Raw genomic sequence first — 20,498 nt, 5'->3', positions numbered from 1 at the left:
TATGCTCCGTCCTCCATTGAAGGACAATAAATAGATGATAGAACATAGGTCCTCACAATCTAGGATTTCAAATTTCCCAAACTCTCCACGAGGTTAGGTCCTCACAATCTAGGATTTCAAATTTCCCAAACTCTCCACGAGGTTCTCATGAACCAAGCACTGATCCAGTGTTTTCCCAATATGGTCATCCCCCGATCTACCATTGTGCCAAGTAGGGGACAATGGGAAAGGCCGAATATCCGTTAGATGATTGGAGTAAAAAAGGAACTGTAGACAATAGGCCATTTGATCTCTTCTACAATGGGCCCTCCAAAATTCCTCCTTGAACAATGCTAGCATTGTAGTTAACAACCATAATCAAGGATCCAATCTTAAGAACATCACAATCCTCCATACACTTCGAAAAAGTTTCCCTATCTTTATATGGAGCATATAAATTAAGAAAATATATCCTTCCTTAAACACCTCGAATATGCTCTATCAATAATATACTAGCAAAAAATTTATATTCACTTAGAGTGGCCCATATGGGATCCTAGAGTGTAGTTGTGCCTCCCGAAAGACCACAGGAGTCGAAAACTACCATGTACCAATCAAGGAATATATTGCGGAAGTAAGAGGAACCCTTATCAGTTACAAGTAACAACCATGGTTTCTTGTAACAAAATCATGAAAGGGCGAATCGAGCCAAATAAATGTTTGAGGGATAAAAGTTTAGAGTGGTCCCCTGTTTGAAGTTCAGAGAGAGGCAGTTCATCATGAGGCCGACAAATCAGTAATGTCTACTTCAAGGGCCCGAGAGTATACAACAACAATGGGGATATCTCGAAGTTAAACAGTATCCAAAAAATGAAGTGACATGGTTGATGAACCAGGTTTAAGATGGCGAAAACCCCTCCCACAGTTTCTGCGAACATTGATGTTGTGAGCATAGTTGGGGTTGGTAGAACAGGGGGTTTTTGAGAAGCGAGCCTTTGTGGATGGATAAGGCTGCTAGGTCCATGGTCGGATTCACCATTAAAAAATCAATGTCACTACCAACAAAGTTGTGAGGGGATAGGTCCGAAGTCGGGCCCAGTAGGGGTGGGATATGGAGTAGGGGGAGAGGTGGGGATATGGAGCAGAGAGAGAAATCTAGAGGAGGAAGGACTATATGTAAAGGGGATTTAACAAGGTGATGCTGAGTTGAAGGGATATTCGAGGGACGAGAGCTCAATCGCAAAGACGAAGACCCTAGAGGAGGGGGATGAGGTGCAGGAACGGGGGGCAGAGTAACAGTGAGAGGCAACAGTGCACCCTCTATCTTCCTAAGAGAGGGGGCCTCAATCTCTCTGGGGACAACATTGGAGCTGGGAAAAGGCGAGGAGAAGTGGAGGGAGAATAAGAAGAATTGTCGAAAATGAAAGAAGATTTATCAGAGGAAAATTCAGTGCTTGTTGTCTGCAAAGGATCAGAATTGTCAACAGGTTGGCGACCACGTCTCAGACCACCACGCCACTGATAACCACTGCCATGAGAATGTCTTCGAGAGAAATTCTCGAGAAGATGTCGAGTATGGTGACAGAGGAGGCAACGAAAGGGGATGCACCAATAGTCGAGGCGTTGTCTATGCATGGTCTGTCCCCAGGCCAAATCAATTTGTCCGGAAGACCTCCAGTGAAACCCAATTCCACCAATATCCAAGCCACTCGTTTATTTCTAGCCCCAGGCTTTTAGGATCCACATAAATAAAATGCCATCTTCCCCAGGCTTTTAGGACCCACATTTTTAAGATCCACATAAATAAAATGACTGATGGCATTCCCAAATTAAGACAAAACTCTGCACATCCATTATTCCAAGGGTAATCCTTGGAGTTTTATCCATACAAAATTGTTCTTCGGCCTATCACGCATTGGATTGAAACACATACCATCTGTGCAATAGTAAGAAGCTCCACTTGCAGAGCCAAGGAATCTTCATTATCCACTCCAGATTCTCTTGGTGCAGAAAATGGAAATTGTACCAGGAATTCATAAGCCTGCCCACTTTCGGCGAATAACCTAAAAACATAAGTGCCCATTTAATCTGCACCCACTCCTACATATTTTGTTTTGGAAGGTCTGCGAAAAACCATCTACCAACGAGCACCCTCTTCTGTAAGCTGGTAACTGTATCCCACATCACATCGTAACCAAAGCTCAGTAATTTTGTTTCAGGAGACGGATTGATAGCCTTATCGCAGGTCTGCTTCCTAGTTCGACGACGTCCGTTGAGTTGCGAAAGGTTTGATTTCCGTAGCACCGCATGGAAGCCACTTGTCTGACATGCAGCGGATGGGAGGAAAGTCGAACGATCCAAAGGAACATGTGTCCCCTCAGATTTCCTATCACGGAAGTGTGCGCATTCAGCATCCAGAGTGGCTTGGATGAATGCCTCATGAGTGGAAACGTTAGCGTCCAAAGTAGCATAAAAAAATCAACCCTGCGGGCCATGTCCAAAAGTTAAATGCCAAGGCGGCAGCCAAATCAGCAGAAAAGTCCATGCTTGGGGATCCAAATAGAGTGATGCATGTATGTACAGTGGGTTGCGATTTTAGTTGGAGATTTTCAATGATTGCAGTGATGCGATTTCACACTTATTTCAACAGGTTATCCTTAAGAAATAACATATTTGAAACTTTTGAGCCTTTCATGGGCCATTTTAGACATTTTACTATATATCGAGGAAACTTTTCTCAATTGCAAAAAAAGTCAGTACTATGTTAGTAGGAGTATTAGACAACATTCATATTTAAATATATCACAGAAGAAATGTTATATTTTCAAAAATCCAATAAGATGTATCTGTTTGCCCTTGAATTCACCAAATTTATATAAACATAACATTCATTACAGGGATGATTGCTTCCTCTTTTGAAGCAATCATCCTCCGGATCCAGAATTGTGAATCTCATCAGCTGCGGGATTGCTTGAGGTTAAGTATTTTATGATAAAATCTCCATAGCTATCTCTGCTTGAAATTCGGCAAATTACTCTGAAAAGAGTTGTTGAAGAAAAGAAAGCATAGGATATATTTTCTGCAATGCTGAGTGAGAGAGATCTCACCTTTCAAAAGAAGAAAAGGCAAAGAAAGTAGAAGCAATAATGTTAGGCAACAACTTTTGGCAAAATGCTGATTTTTTTTAAAATTGTGTGTTCCAATTATTGAAGTCCTCCGCATGGTTGATAGTGACAAACCTTGTATGAGTTTTGTTTATGATGGGATGGACCATTGCAAGGAAGCCAGTACAAGTGCTTTCAATAATATTGAAGTTGATTACCAAGACATTTGGGAGCTAATTAATCAAAGATGGAAGATGATGCTCAATCTTTTGCATGTAACAAGAAGTTATTTGGACCCTAGATTATTCAGGGTATCAAGGCATCAAGATGAAGAAGTCATGAGTGGACTTTACGAGGCTATTGAAAGGCTAAATCCATATCTATCAGTTGCAGCTTTGATCAAATCACAATTTCGAGCATACAGGTTAGAAGAAGGGATATTTGGAACCAAGGCAGCAAAATATGATAGGACCAATAGTGCTCCAGCAGTTTGGTGGGTCTTAGAATTGCAAAAGTTTGTAATTTGTATCTTGAGCTAGGGAACAAGTGCACCATGTGAATGGAATTGGAGTGCCTTCGAGCATATTCATTCCAAGAAAAGAAATAAATTATTATATGGGAGATTGGAATATTTTGTTTATGGTCGTAGTAATCTGCAATTTGCTTTCAACAATGTGACAAAAGATTCAACCAATTCTTCTATTCCATGTTTCAAACCTGTTATGGATGGATCAAGAGATGAAGATGATTTTGATAGAGATAAAGCTAGTCCTACATACAGTCATGAATCTAATGATCATGCTTCTGGTGGTTTCACTGACCTTAGTGCTCTTGATGATATAGGGTTTTTTGATGTAACAAGTAAGACACAGAAACATCAGGAATAAAATTTGCATTCCAAATCCTTTAAACTTGTAAAACTCTTTGGAACATGTTTATGTTTTAATGTTATGTTTCTTGAACAATTTTTAACTTCAGAGAAAATGATGTGATTTTGATTTTGAAATGCGTATAATAATGTTAGTATGCAATTTTGAATTTTTGATGTTATGTTTCATGAAAAGGTTTTAAGTTTTAATAAAAGAAAATGTTTTTGATTTTGAAATATGTGTATAATCATATTAGTGTGCAATTTGGAAATTTTTTTTTTCTATCGTGACTGTGGTTACAAATTTATGGGTTTTTTATTTTATTTTATATATATATATTTTTAAATTTAATGACTAATTTTATTTCAAAAAAATTCATGGTCAAACTTAAAAATCGTCAATGTCGAATTTGAACTCGAACCAGGTGACTTAACACATATATATATATATATTTCAGAGAGAAAATCAACATATATTATATTAAGAAAATATAATGAGCAGATATATACATATATACATGTTATATTTTCAAAAAGTATGTGTATTTGTCCTTGAATTCACCAAATTCATATAAACGTAACGCTCGTTACAAGGGTGTCTACTTTTGCCCTCTAATCCATAACGATACGATCCCTGATCCTCTCCTAACTGCGCCTGGGGTTCCATAATGATCACTGATCCTGGATTAATCTATAATAATCACTAATTCTGCATGTAATTTATAACGATCTTTAATTCTTAACAAATTAGCTTTCTCCTTATAGGGTACGAGGAGAAAGCTACTCCTAATTAGTGATCATTATGAAATATCTGAGGTAGTCAAGAGAAAATGATTCTCCAGAGTCTCCTAGTTTAAAGTGTTGGCGTTATCCAACTTTGAATTTTAAAAAATATTTTTTTTATTCTTTGTGCATAATTATAATTATGATTTTTTAATTTATAACATGTTTATAAATTTATAAATGATTATAATTTATAAATGATTTATTATAAATACAAGAGTTAAAATATATTACTAAGGGAATAAATAAAAATTTGAATATATTTAGATATAAATAATTTAAAAAATAACAAATTGACAATTGTGATATTTCTAGATAATATAAATATTTATGTTGTTGTTGTTTATTATTTTTAATTATAAAACTATTTCTTGAATCTAGTTATTCAAAGTGAATTTAGCAGTTATTGGTAAATAATGTTTTACTTGTTAAGTAGTTTTGAGAGACAATTATGAGAGACAGTTATCTGTCTCTCTGTCTCTAACTAAATTCCTGAGGATTTAGCCAAGAAAGATCAAGATGATAGGGGTATCTAAGATCAAAGAAAAAGAGTGAGCAAGAAGGAAAAAAATAGAAAGAAAGAGGAACTGCGCTGAGACGTCAGACAGTTTGCCGTAGCTATGTCTGGTTAGAACCAGATAGTTGTGAAATCATGGATTCTCGTAGTAAGAGAAGGAGGTTCCTGTGATCAGGAACAGCTCGGGGGGAGACTTACTGATATAGTAGTCTCAAGGTTGGGAGGAAAAAGTAACTAGCAGGTTTAGTCGCAAACCAATCTGGTAAACAACATGAACCAAATAAGTGAGAAATTTCATTATGATAGTAATCTGATATAAATCTTTATATAGGCATGCCTGTTAATTGCTATTTAGAGAGGAGATGGTTGATTCGAGAAATTTATACAAACAGTCTATAAGTAATCTTTTTACATTTATGGATGAGTGGTATGATAGAAATCTGGTATAATTCTTTAAATAAGCTATCCCTGTTAGTTATTATTTGTATGGTAGAAAGGAGCGAGTTAACTCAAGATAGATATAGGAATAGTCCATGAGTAATTTTACGATTCTAGATGAGTGGTAGATTAACTCTTGTGCTAAATGTATAGCCAAACCAGTAGACAAGCGATAAAGAATCTACCAGAATCTAGGCATGTGTATTTACTTCTTGACAATAGAACAAAAAATATAGGAAAAGATTACTGTCGAATCTCCACAGACTTCATAATTACTTATAAATATTCAATAAGCAGTATGCCAAAACCTCTTATTAAGTGAGAGCAAAACCTTGAGCCCAAGGGTGGAAAAGAAGGAAAACAAATATTTATACAGGTATACATGATCGATTAAACATTCGGAGTGTATACAAAACTAGAAGGCAATTAAGGAAGCATACCTGCCAAAAATTAACTATGAACGTTGGAAAAACTTTAGAACAGACTAGCCCAGAACTTAGAGTCCGCGACAGTGATACCAATCACTTATTCTTCACTCAAGTTTTAACACAACCCTTACCCTCGTGGCCAGGACAGAAACAATGTATCTTTACAAAACATAGTTGATGAGGGTCTCACAGTCTCTGCATGAGGCTAGTTCAAAACAAATCTACTTTCAAAATTCCTAAAGGATATGCTGAGGAAGTTACAGAGAAACAATATATTAAATCCAAAATTGATAAAATATTATAGTTAAATGAAATACAAGATTTATAGCTGGCCATAAATGTAATCTTGCAAGTTTGCAACTGTAGTGCAAGGCCGTCCCAAATCTCTAAACAAATAGAATCGCCCGGGTTACGGTCGTACAATTCCTTCAAATCCTTCAATTATGCAAATTGCATAAAGCCGTATGGGGTCGGCGATATTTACACAGTGAAAGATATTTATAAAAAGAAATAACTAACTGATAAGTTATCAGTTGCAGACTACGTCTTCCCCTGAAGACCGAAATGCATCAACAATAAGAAAAACCCTTAGAAAACTCTAAGCTAGTCTCAAATACTCGGTAATGAGCTGGGCAATCAACACTGCACATGGCGGGTCGAGTGAGGGCTTCCTCCAGCGCTATAACACCTGCGAAACCTCAATTGGGAGGAGTAGCACGAATTAAAATCTTGCATATCCAATTAATCACTGGGTATAAGCTGGAAACTGAACATAGTAAAGCATAGATAAATACTCTGAGTTACCTGTAAATAAGCCGCTTGTAAAAACCCCCTTCACAGCCAAATAATGAAGCCTGAAAACTTGTATCTCTGTCAGAAGAGCCATAGACAAACATAAAGGGCCATCATGTCGACAGAGAACAAAAATGGGCTCTAACAAAACCCCAGTAGCAAGCGGAAGACCATGGAATACCTGCGCGTGGAAAAACCATTGCAGAGTGGACTAAAACCCATCTCCGAGAGGAAGAAACAATGAATGGGTACCAAAACTACATCCGAGGCATAGAAACTCAAGTCTCGCATCCACCATCGGATCAACGCAACAGCTGGCGACCACAGATGTGGAGCAGAACACAAGGACGACGTCGGAGCTGGCCAACATTGAAGTCTCCAGAGGGGTGGGCTTATCACCTAGGCCATCACATTAGTTAGAATTAATTCAACACTAAAGAGGAGGAGTGATATAAATAAAATAGCAGTGGACTATTGTAATTAAGTACAATATTAAATGAAAATCCTGGCTCAAGCCAGATAGATTGTGTCATAATTAAAGTGGTATCGGTAATGGCGGGCAATTGATATATTTGAAATCCCGTCAATAATAAATTCCACTCAATCTTAGTCATGAGAAGCATATAGACATTAGGGTTGTAATGTTTGTTAAGGGCCCAGTCATAAAGAAATAATGCTTCAGAGAAATAACAAAGGTAATCAAGTGTTACAGTTCTATTAAAATCATAGCATAAATACATAACTATTCCATGTTTTCTATATAGTAAACTGTTCAAAATTTTTACTTATGCTCATTAATACTTGGATGTGTGACATATGGTATCAGAGCACTCAAGTTGCAAAACAGAGATCTCTGGAATAAGGAAAATAACAATATTGGTGATGTGCACAAATGAAGCAGGGAAGCAATCAGCATGAGGAGAACTGGAAATCCATCACACAGGACCGTAATGGGAACAGAACTAGCATCATTTCAAGAAGGCAATCCTGAGGTATGGGTGTAGTTGGGAGACGAGCCACAAAACACCAATACTGCTATCATAGAAACTATACAAGAATTAAAGGATGAGATGGCCCGACTACGAGAAGATAATGAAATATTGATGTAGGAGCAGGAAAAGATTATGAAGAGTCTATCCAATAGACATAATCATCAGCCACTAGTCCTGAGCCCTAAGCGCAGAAATATGACAGGGGAACAAGAGTTTCGAACTGAGAATGTGGAAATAAAAGGTGGCGAAGAGAATCATGAAGAAGAATCAGATAATGTGTCGGATCACAAGACATAGAAAAGACAAAAAATGGAACTTCAAGGGGAGTTTCAAAAAATAAAGCCTTCTCTTTTTGACGGTGAACATGAAGAGGCAACGGAAGCATGGCTCATCAATATGAACAAGTACTTCCAGCTATATGAGTATGATCAGAACCTAAAAGCTCGTTTGGCCATTTTCCAGCTACAAGGAAAAGCCACCCTGTGTTGGGAGGAAGTAAAAATAGTCCGCGGAGTAAATGAATAAAGTGTAACTTGGGAAAAATTTCAAAGATATTTTAAAGAAATGTATCTAACATAAAGATTTTATGACGAAAAAGAAAAAGAGTTTCATGATCTCCAACTAGGCCAATTGTCTATGGATGAGTTCATAACAAAGTTTACAACATTACTTCGTTATGTCCCTTACATACGCGAAGAAAAAGCAAAAGTACAACGATTTATCAGTAGTCTCCCATTGTTCATAAAAGAACGACTGGAGTTTGATAACCCAAAAACCATGGACGAAGTGATATGTAAGCCGCATATATGCTACCAACAAAACAAACCGAATGGAGATATATTTGAAATCCCGTCAATAATAAATTCCACTCAATCTTAGTCATGAGAAGCATATAGACATTAGGGTTGTAATGTTTGTTAAGGGCCCAGTCATAAAGAAATAATGCTTCAGAGAAATAACAAAGGTAATCAAGTGTTACAGTTCTATTAAAATCATAACATAAATACATAACTATTCCATGTTTTCTATATAGTAAACTGTTCAAAATTTTTACTTATGCTCATTAATACTTGGATGTGTGACATATGGTATCAGAGCGCTCAAGTTGCAAAACAGAGACCTCTGGAATAAGGAAAATAACAATATTGGTGATGTGCACAAATGAAGCAGGGAAGCAGTGAGCATGAGAACTGGAAATCCATCACACAGGACCGTAATGGGAACAGAACTAGCATCATTTCAAGAAGGCAATCCCGAGGTATGGGTGCAGTTGGGAGACGAGCCACAAAACACCAATACTGCTATCATAGAAACTATACAAGAATTAAAGGATGAGATGGCCCGACTACGAGAAGATAATGAAATATTGATGTAGGAGCAGGAAAATATTATGAAGAGTCTATCCAATAGACATAATCATCAGCCACTAGTCATGAGCCCTAAGCGCAGAAATATGACGGGGGAACAAGATTTTCGAACTGAGAATGTGGAAATAAAAGGTGGCGAAGAGAATCATGAAGAAGAATCAGATAATGTGTCGGATCACAAGACATAGAAAAGACAAAAATTGGAACTTCAAGGGGAGTTTCAAAAAATAAAGCCTTCTCTTTTTGACGGTGAACAGGAAGAGGCAACGGAAGCATGGCTCATCAATATGAACAAGTACTTCCAGCTATATGAGTATGATCAGAGCCTAAAAGCTCGTTTGGCCATTTTCCAGCTACAAGGAAAAGCCACCCTGTGTTGGGAGGAAGTAAAAATAATCCGCGGAGTAAATGAATAAAGTGTAACTTGGGAAAAATTTCAAAGATATTTTAAAGAAAAGTATCTAACATAAAGATTTTATGACGAAAAAGAAAAAGAGTTTCATGATCTCCAACTAGGCCAATTGTCTATGGATGAGTTCATAACAAAGTTTACAACATTACTTCGTTATGTCCCTTACATACGCGAAGAAAAAGCAAAAGTACAACGGTTTATCAGTAGTCTCCCATTGTTCATAAAAGAACGACTGGAGTTTGATAACCCAAAAACCATGGACGAAGTGATACGTAAGGCGCATATATGCTACCAGCAAAACAAACCGAATGGAGATATGGGAAAGAGATGGGCCGACAAAAAAGGAAGTAAATTTACTCCCAACCACAAGGGGAATAAGGGCATAGGCAATAAATGTTTGTATAAAGGTCAACCTAACCGGAATATGAGTAGAAATCAGCCCAGATTTAAAGTACCAGGTGAAAACAGGATGAATAAGCAATCCGGCAGAACTAAAGCAGAATTAACTAACAGACCACCTGTACAATGTTGGGGATGTGGAGGTTCGCATTATGACAAAAACTTCCCACATCTAAAGGCGCTGATCAGATCTCACAAATTCAAGAAGCATCTACTATGGGAGAAGTGGCTAAAAGCATTCCTAAAATTCGCGCTGCCCTTGAAGACCATCAGGTAGAATTTCAGCCAACCATGGTTGAATTCGAAGGTAAAGTTTTTGACCGAACCATATTTATTTTAATTGATCCTGGAGCTACCTTGAGTTATATTAGCCCCAAGATAGTGAAACAATATAAATTGCAAGCTGTTAAGTTTAAAAATCCTTGGTTAGTACAACTAGCCACAGGAGAAAAAAGAAGAGTTTTAGCCAAAGTCAGTAATTGCCCTCTAATGTTAGTTAATCAGTTTATCATGGTAGATCTGAATGTGTTATCCCTGGAGTCATACGACATCCTTATAGGTATGGATGGGTTGGAAAAACATTGGTTCCTTATTAACTGTAAAACCAAACCATTAATTACCGGGATGAGAAAGGAGAAAGACATGAAATTCAAGGTATTCAAAAACCTTTTCAATTAAGGCCTGTAACAGCCTCCAAATTAGCAAAGTGCATCAGAAAAGGCTGCCACGTTTATGCAATACAAGTAGGGTATGTTGACTTTAAAGACCAAACTATTTCATTAGAGAATATACCAACGGTACAAAATTTTCTGGATGTATTTCCTGAGGAAATCCTGGGCCTACCCCCAAAAAGGGACATAGATTTCACTATTGAGTTAATTTCGGGAGCTGCCCCAGTCTCTGAATCCCTTTACCGTATGAGCATACCAGAGCTAACATAATTAAAAATGCAGCTACAAGAGCTGTTAGATAAAAAAGTATATCCATCTCAGTGTGTCTCCTTGGGAAGCTCCAGTGGTTTTTGTTAAAAAGAAGGACAGAACCTTGCGGATGTGCATGGATTACCATTAGTTAAATAAGCTGGCCATTAAAAATAAATACCCCCTTCCTCGTATAGATGAGTTATTTGATCAGGTGAAGGGTGCAACCGTATTTTCAAAAATTGATCTTCGCTCGGGTTATCATCAGATCAGAATAAAAGAGGAAGATATAGCAAAAACTGTGTTCAGGACTCATTATGGACATTATGAGTTCGTAGTGCTGCCTTTTGGACTGACCAATGCCCCAACAACCTTCATGTGCCTCATGAACAATATATTTCATCAGTTCTTGGACAAGTTTGTGTTAATCTTTATAGATGATATACTGATCTACTCTCGAAGTATAGAAGAACATAAGGAGCATCTCCGTATTGTTCTGTAAGTCTTAAGAGAACACCAGCTATACGCTAAGTACAGTAAATGTGATTTCTTTAAGGAGCAAATCCAGTACTTGGGACACGTCATCATCGAAGATGGAATCATAGTGGACCCAGAGAAAATAAAGACTATCTTGGAGTGGCCGGTACCAAAAGGTGTAGCTGATATAAGATCGTTCATGGGTCTAGCCGGATATTATAGGCGATTTGTGGAAGGTTTTTATAAGGTGGCGTATCCTATTACCTCTCTATAAAAGAAAGGAAAAACCTTTAGGTGGACCTTTGATTGTTAAAGGAACTTTGATCATTTCAAACATTTACTTACCACCGCACCCATTTTGAGCATTGCTAATCCCAATAAAGAATATGTGGTTTGTACGGACGCCAACAAAGGTGTAGGGGGTGTATTAATGCAAGAAGGCAAGGTTGTAGCCTATGAATCAAGGAAGCTTAAATAATACGAAAAAAAGTATTCGGCCCACGATTAGCGCTGATAGCAGTTATCCATGCCTTAAAGATGTGGTGACATTACTTGATGGATAAGAAATTTTTGTTAATGACTGATCATCATAGTCTAACTACTTCAGACAACCCACTTTGAATGCTAGGTAAGCTCGTTTGGCTGACTTCTTAAGCGAATTTGATTTCGAAATCAAACATTTGAATGGAAAAGAGAACTGGGTTGTTGATGCCTTAAGTCGAAAGGTAAATTGTTTGTATGAGATTTCTTTCAGTGAATCACGAACTACTTTTTATGAGCAGATTCATGAAATAGCCATGCAAGATTTAGTGTATAAACATTTATGGCAGCAAGAAAATTTTTTGAATAGCCATGAACAACAATTAGGATACGAGGTAAATTCAAAAAAATTGCTAATTTATAGGAAAATGTTATATGTGCCTAACTAGAAACATCTTAAAAATTTAACTTTAGATGAAAATCATAAGATTCCTTATGCAGGCCACCCCAGATACCAGAAAATGATTTCTGCCTTTAGAAAGGAATTTTTCTGGCCTGGTCTGAAGGAGTTAGCAGAATATTTGGCCTGATGTCTGGAATGCCAGCGAGTAAAGGTGGAGCGCCAACACCCATTAGGATTACTCCACTTACTGCCTATTCCTGAATGGAAATGGGAAACCATATCCATTGACTTCATTACCGGACTACCTAAGTCTATAAGGAAAAATGACTCAATCATGGTGGTAGTGGACAAATTGAGCAAATACGTTCATTTCATACTTGTAAGTCAACTTATAAGGCGGTACAAATTGCTAACATCTTTATGCAAAACATTTTTAAATTACATGGAATACCCAAAATTATCATTTCCGACCGTGATGTGAAATTTACATCAACATTATGGAAAGCTCTTTTTGAAGGATTGGGCACACAACTACACTTCAACACTGCATATCATCCTCAAATGGATAGGCAGACAGAGCGAGTAAATCAAGTAGTAGAAGACATGTTGCGAACTTGTGTAATGCAACAACCATCTAAATGGGAGGACTACTTGCACTTGGTAGAGTTTGCCTATAATAATGGGTACCATACATCCTTATAGATGATTCCATTTGAAGCGTTGTATAGGCGTAAGTGCAGGACACCCTTGAGTTGGAGTGGTCCTGAGGACAAGTTGATGCTCAGACCAGATATGTTAGCAGAGTTGGAGGAAATGGTGAAAAAGGTACGTGCCAATTTGAAAACCTCTCAGGACTGGCAAAAGAACTTTGCTGATCGGAAGAGAAATTTTCGAGAATTCCAAGTGGGGGATCATGTTTTACATTCGGGTACGAGCTAATAAAAGCACCTTGTAATGGACCGGATGTGTTAAACTAGCACCCCGATTTTGTGGCCCTTTCTAAATTTTAGCTCGAACCGGACGAGTGGCCTATCAGCTTGCCATACCTAGCCATATTCGTGTGCACAATGTCTTTCATGTCTCTCTACTTAAGAAATACATTTATGACGCTAACCACATAATCAACTCGCAAGATATTCAGGTAAAGTATATAAGAAATATTTTCTTTTTTTTGAATTTAGATTTATTAAATAAGTTGGTTAATGATTTAAAGTGTTTTATTGCTATGTATAGGTCGAACTGGAAGGTGAGTTCTTGGTCGAGCTCCTGGTTATATTCGATCGGAGAGAAGTAACGCTGCGGAAACGAGTTATCACCCAGGTTAAAGTGCAATGGAAACACTATGGGCAGGAGGAGGCTACCTAGGAAGATGAGCAGGTTATGAAAGAAAACTTTCTGGATCTATTTTCAGAAGAAAAACATTGGGACGATGTTACATCTTTCGGGGGGGAAGATGTGATACTATTTTTAATTATAAAACTATTTCTTGAATCTAGTTATTCAGAAGTGAATTTAGCAATTATTGGTAAATATTGTTTTACTTGTTAAGTAGTTTTGAGACAGTTATCTGTCTCTAACTAAATTCTTGAGGATTTAGTCAAGAAATATCAAGAGGATAGGGGTATTTGAGATCAGAGAAAAAGAGTGAGCAAGAAGCAAAAGAACATAAAAAAAGAGGAACTGTGCTGAGACGTCAGACAATTTGCAGTAGCTATTTCTAGTTAGGACCAAATAGCTGTGACATCGTGGATTCTTGTAGTAAGAGAAGGAGGTTCCTGTGACTAGGAACAACTCGGGGGGAGACTTATGGATTTAGTAGTCTCAAGGTTGGGAGGAAAAGGTAACGAGCAGGTTTAGTCGCAGACAATCTGGTAAACAACATGACCAGATAAGTGAGAAATCTCATTATGATAGTAATCTGATATAAATATTTATATAGCCATACCTGTTAATTTCTATTTAGAGAGGAGATGGTTGATTCGAGAAATTTATACGAACAATCAATAAGTAATCTTTTTACATTCTGGATGAGTGGTATGATAGAAATCTGGCATAAATCTTTAAATAAGCTATGCATGTTAGTTATTATTTGTATGGTAGAAAGGAGCAGGTTAACTCAAGATAGATATACGAATAGTCCATGAGTAATTTTACAATTCTAGATGAGTGGTAGATTAACTACTTATGCTAAGTAAAATGTACAACAAAACTAGTAAACAAGTGATAAAGAATCTACCAGAATCTTGGCATGTGTATTTACTTCTTGACAACAGAACAAAACATTTAGGAAAAGATTATTGTCGAACCTCCACACAGACTTCATAATTACTTATAAATATTCAGGAAACAGTATGCCAAAAACTCTTATTAAGTAAGAGCAAAACCCTGAGCCCAAGGGTAGAAAAGAAGGAAAAAAAAATATTTATATAGGTATACATGATCGATAAAACATTCAGAGAGTATACAAAACCACAAGGCAATTAAGGAAGCAGGCCTGCAAAAAATTAACTATTAACGATGGAAAAACTTTAGAACAGACTAGCCCAGAACTTAGGGCCTGCGACAATGATACCAAGCACTTACTCTTCACTCAAGTTTTAACAAAACCCTTACCCTCGCGGGCTAGGACAGAAACAATGTATCTTTACAAAACACAGTTGACGAGGGTCTCACAGTCTCCACATGAGGCTAGTTCAAAACAAATCTACTTTCAAAACTCCTAAAGGATATGCTGAGGAAATTACGGAGAAACAATATATTAAATCCAAAATTGATAAAAGATTATAGTTAAATGAAATACACGATTTATAGTTGGCCATAAATGTAATCTTGCAACTGCAGTGCAAGGCCGTCCCAAATCTCCAAACAAACAGAATCGACCGGGTTACAGTCCTACGATTCCTTCAAATACTTCAATTATACAAATTGCATAAAGCCGTATGGGGTCGACGATATTTACACAGTGAAAGATATTTATAAAAAGAAATAACTAAATGATAAGTTATCAGTTGTAGACTAAGTCTTCCCCTGAAGACTGAAATGCATCAACAACAAGAAAAACCCTTAGAAAACTCTAAGCTAGTCTCAAATACCTGGTAATGAGCTGGGCAATCAACACTGCGCACGACGGGCCGAGTGAGGGCTTCCTCTAGCTCCTCCACCGAAAACTGTAACACCTGCAAAACCCCCATCCCAACTGGGAGGAGTAGCACGAATTAAAAACTTGCATATCAAATTAATAATTGGGTATAAGCTGGAAATTGAATATAGTAAAGCATAGATAAATACTCTGAGTTACCTATAAATAAGCCGCTTGTAAAACCCTCTTCACAGCCGAATAATGAAGCCTGAAAACCTGTATGTCTGTCAGAAGAGCCATAGACGAACAAAAAGGCCTATTATGTCAACAAAGAACAAAAACGGGCTCTAACAAAACCCCAGCAGCGAGCGGAATACCATGGAATACCTGTGCGTAGAAAAACCCTTGCAGAGCGGACTGAAACCCATCTTCGAGAGGAAGAAACAATGAATGGGTACCAAAACTACATCCGAGGCATCGAAACTCAAGTCTCGCATCCACCGTCGGATCAACGCAACAACTAGCGACCATAGATGTGGAGCAGAACTTGAGGACGACGTCAGAGCTGGCCAACATCGAAGTCTCCAGAGGGGTGGGCTTATCACATGGGTTGTCACATTAGCCGACATTAATTGAACACTAAAGAGGACGAGTGATATAAATAAAAATAACAGTGGACTGTTGTAATTAAGTACAATATTAAATGAAAATCCTGGCTCAAGCCGGATAGATTGTGTCATAATTAAAGTGGTATTGGTAATGGTGGGTTGTTGATATATTTGAAATCCCATCAATAATAAATTCCACTTTGTTGGGTGTGGAACCTGATTGTCTTCTTTATTTAGAGGTATCGCCACATTGGACCCCAGTTCGTAATGTGGCGGCAACGCTGCCCGTAAAATATACGCTACAGGGGAAACTGCAAAACAAATCCTTGGTATGAAAATAATTAGAAACATGAAGAATCACAAATTAACATTGTCTCAAAGTGAGTACATAGAAAAGGTCTTGAAAAGGTTTAAAATGCAGAATGCAAAACTAGTTAGTATACCTTTGGCTAGCCATTTCAAATTAAGTAAGGAGGAGTGTCCCAAGACTTAAGAAGAAATGGCTCATATGTCTAAAGTCCCATATGCATTAGAAGTTGGAAGCTTAATGTATGCAATGGTCTGCACAAGGTCTGATATTACACATGCAGTGGGAGTTGTAAGCAGGTACATGAACAATCCAGGAAAAGAACATTGGATGGCGGTGAAGTGGATTCTCAGGTATTTGAAGGGTACCACAAATCAAGCATTATGCTTTGGTGGTTCAAACATTGCTCTATAGGGATATGTTGATGCAGATATGGCGGGTGATAGAGATAATAGGAGGAGCACAACAGGGTATGTGTTCACTGTAGATGGAACAACTGTCAGTTGGGTCTTAAAACTGCAAAGTGTTGTTGCACTCTCAACAACGGAAACAGAGTTTGTTGCTGCTATAGAGGCTAGTAAAGAAATGATTTGGTTACAAAGGTTTCTGGATGAATTGGGTAAGACGCAGGAGTTGGGCAGGTTATACAGTGACAGCCAAAGTGCCATACATCTTGCAAAGAACTCTGCATTTCATTCCAAGACTAAACATATACAGCTCAAGTACCATTTCATACGGTCAACGTTGGAAGATGGATAATTGAAGCTGGAAAAGATATACACTAGCCAAAATCTTACAGATATGTTAACAAAAGTTGTAACCAGAGAAAAAATGAAAATCCGTTTGGTTTCAATTGGTCTTCAAGTATGATGAAGAAGATGAGAAACAACCAGGTCCAAAGTGGAGTCATTGTCCAACAAATGAAGTAGCGGTGGAGTTGCTATAATTAGTCTCCAAGTGGGAGATTGTTGGGTGTGGAGCCTGATTATCTTCTTTATTTAGAGGTATTGCCACATTGGACCCTAGTTCATGTTGCCACCCGTAAAATATACGTTGCGGAGGGGTCCACTGGGGGGGGGCGGGTTGCTAAAAATAGATGTAAAATTGCCTCGTAAAATGTTGTAATTTCGTAGTTAATTTGGGTTGTTCATTAGGCGGAGATCTGACAGTAGAAGTTATGTTTAATTTATGGTTTTTTTGCCCTAGAAGGCAACCCTTCGTTATATATGAAGGAATTGTATTGCATCTATGTAGATCTGTATTCTGAGTGAGAAAGAGAAAGGAGATTGTGTGAGAACGAAGAGAGAATTACAACGGATCTGTTGTAGGTTGTATCTCTTCAGTTTGTTAGATAATATAAAAGGAATGATTGACTGTTTCTTCGTGGACATAGCCCAAATTGGGTGAACCACGTATATGTGTTTCTCTTATTTTATGTGTTTTCTATGTTTGTATTTCTGCAATATATTTTATATGTTCTGTTGCTTTTTCTAACACACTTAGACTTAGTCTCCAAAAGCATATAAACATTAAGATTGTAATGTTTGTTAAGGGCCCAATCATAAATAAATAATGTTTCGAAGAAATAACAAAGGTAATCCAATGTTACAGTTATATTAAAATCATAGAATAAATACATAACTATTCCATGTTTTCTATATAGTAAATTGTTCAAAATTTTTACTTATTCTCATTAATACTGGATGTGTGACAACAATGATGAGAGTAAAAGAATAAAAAGTCCCGTGATAATGAAAAGTAAAGGATTCGAGAGGATTTTAAAGTTGTGTAGATATAAATGATTTTTTTTTTTTAATATGTTAATAATTTTTTTTTTCTTAAAATAAGAATAGATTTTTTCATAAGTTTTATAGTGAAATTTGATATGCTCAATTTTCAAAACATTATGGATGGAAAAAATTTGTTACTTCAGCCACATTAAAAAGTTTAAAGATGAAAATCGGTTGATCTTAAATTGTCTATCTTATATTTACATCTAACTTAATTTTTTAAATATTTGTCACTTACCCACATTTGTAATTTTTTAAATCAACAAAACTAAGATAATTTTGGAATACTTTTCTAACCTAATCCAAAAAATGGGTAATCTAACTTATAGATGAAATAATTTTTTTCATAAAAATTCACCAAAATTTGTGTGAATACAATTTCAAGATTTTTTATTGTTTAAAATATATTTTTGAATACAAAAATAAATTAGCACCTTAAAAACCTTTTAAAACACTCAAATTATACAAATTAAACAATTTAAACTCAACTTTTTAAAATTTTTATTGGATTAAAATTAACTGGAACACGGAAAAATGCATAAATGATTTTGGAATTGCTAAATACATGACTTTGGAATTACTAATTACAGAATGTGAAATTTTCAGAATCTGGAAAACGAGACTCTGAGAATGCAGCTCGATGATGTTGAGAACCTGAGCGAAGAAACGATAGATGGGTTTATCGACATGTATCTGAATGACGAGAAATCGGGAGAGATTGAGGGCAAGGGTTGGCCACCTCGTCTGACAGCATACATGGTATCCAAGATAGCCCTCAATGCCTACACTAGGCTTCTGGCCAGAGATCTTCAAAAGGTGTATGTGAACTGCTTGCATCCTGGAACCCTTGTCAAAACTGATATGACGGGACAGGAAGGAGATATGTCGGCAGCAGAAGGCGCGGCTTATGTAGCGAGGGTTGCCCTTCTCCCTCCGGGAGGACCTTCGGGCCACTTTTTTAACAAGCAAAAGCTTTTTGCTTCATTCTAGTTTGAAGTAGGGAGCCATGGCCTCTGTATTCAGTGTACATAGTGAATGGAAAATAAATCCATGAGGAACTTTCAGTGATATTTATGGGCAGGTTTTACGTTAAAAATAAATAAATTATTTAGCAATTATGTAAGAAGAATTTAAATTTTTATTATAAAGTAGTTAATAAATATATATATATATTTATTTTGAGGTATAGTTTTTAGAATTTTAATTTAATTATTAGTAATTATTAAATGGGTCGTAGAAATTTAGTTTTCACTTAATATTTATGGAATATTTTTTAATAGTAATAAGAGATAGAGGGTTGATATTTGTTTAAACTGGTTTTTTTGACTATATAAATGGATTCAACACCCTTTAAAACTTTTATGACACTTCTATTGTGTATGGGTTAACCATCGGGCTTGTAATTTCAATAAATTCTTGTAAACCGGAAAAGTCCAGGTGTTACTCATCAAGCTTGTAATTTCAATAAATTACTGCCTGATTTTAGAGAAATTAGACCAGAAAAACTCATTGGAAAAACCTCCAAAAAATCTCACTAAAAACAACTCGATTATAGTAAAAATATGTATTTTTGGCTTTCCACAAATGTCAAATTTAATTTCCATTCAATTTTAATTTATGGCACTAAATTTTTATTACTTATTATTAATTTACTATATAAGAACTAGTCTTTTTAATATATATAAGTTTAACTCATATATTATTTTTTATAAATAATAATAATGATGTTAATTTTTATGATCCTTTAAATCTTAGTTTGGAAACGTGAGGTTTCGTTGAAAAAAAAAAAAAAAATCTAGTCTAGAATTTAGTGTGTGCAATTCATCACTTCAGTTTTAACAATAGGCACGTTTGGTATGATTTTTTTTATTTGCAATGAAACATCTATAGGTGGAAGCACATTCAACATTGAAACTTGAGTGCAACCACATATGTAAGTCCAAAAATGATATGCTTAAATTTCTGAGCAAATTAGAGATGTATATACCTCATCGAATCCTTTTTTAACACAACAGGCGTAAAAAATAGCGGCTTCACGCGTTAAAGTAGATGGGAAGGAATATCCTGAAATATGATAATCAGGGGAGAAGTCAATAATCATTTGACTTTTTCCACGAATATAAATTCTCAAATATTCTCATAATTTATAATAGACATAATTTCAACAGAGTTAACTAAATAGTAAAATCAGTTAACCTAAGTACTGATCATATCGAAGCTTACTTAACTCTGCAAATATCTTTGTAAATTATCTGAAATACACCATATTCACTGAAGCAATGACATGCAGAACAATGTCATTGAATGGAAATTAGTTGAGATGATTAACACGTAAATGATGGTATAGCAAATGCG

General features: G+C 36.4%; 1 protein-coding gene across 2 annotated transcripts in view; it reads left to right on the top strand.

The window, feature by feature from the left end:
• The window catches only part of LOC149186344 (short-chain dehydrogenase/reductase 2-like), a 37,839-nt gene extending 18,520 nt beyond the window's left edge, over positions 1–19,319 (top strand). For both annotated transcript variants that reach the window (XM_089410971.1, XM_089410970.1), the window contains one exon: positions 18,750–19,319. In XM_089410971.1, coding sequence (XP_089267097.1) covers positions 18,750–19,133 — 384 coding nt within the window. In that variant the 3' untranslated portion in view covers positions 19,134–19,319. The remainder of the gene's footprint in view (positions 1–18,749) is intronic.
• The last annotated feature ends 1,179 nt before the right edge of the window (positions 19,320–20,498 follow it).

Source organism: Pinus tabuliformis, chromosome 3_1, assembly GCF_031772625.1.
Source record: "Pinus tabuliformis cultivar Carrire ecotype Pingquan chromosome 3_1, CPIR1, whole genome shotgun sequence".
In the NCBI taxonomy this organism is placed as follows: domain Eukaryota; kingdom Viridiplantae; phylum Streptophyta; class Pinopsida; order Pinales; family Pinaceae; genus Pinus; species Pinus tabuliformis.
Note: the sequence above shows the minus strand (reverse complement) of the source record. Positions and strands in the feature narration are given on the sequence as shown.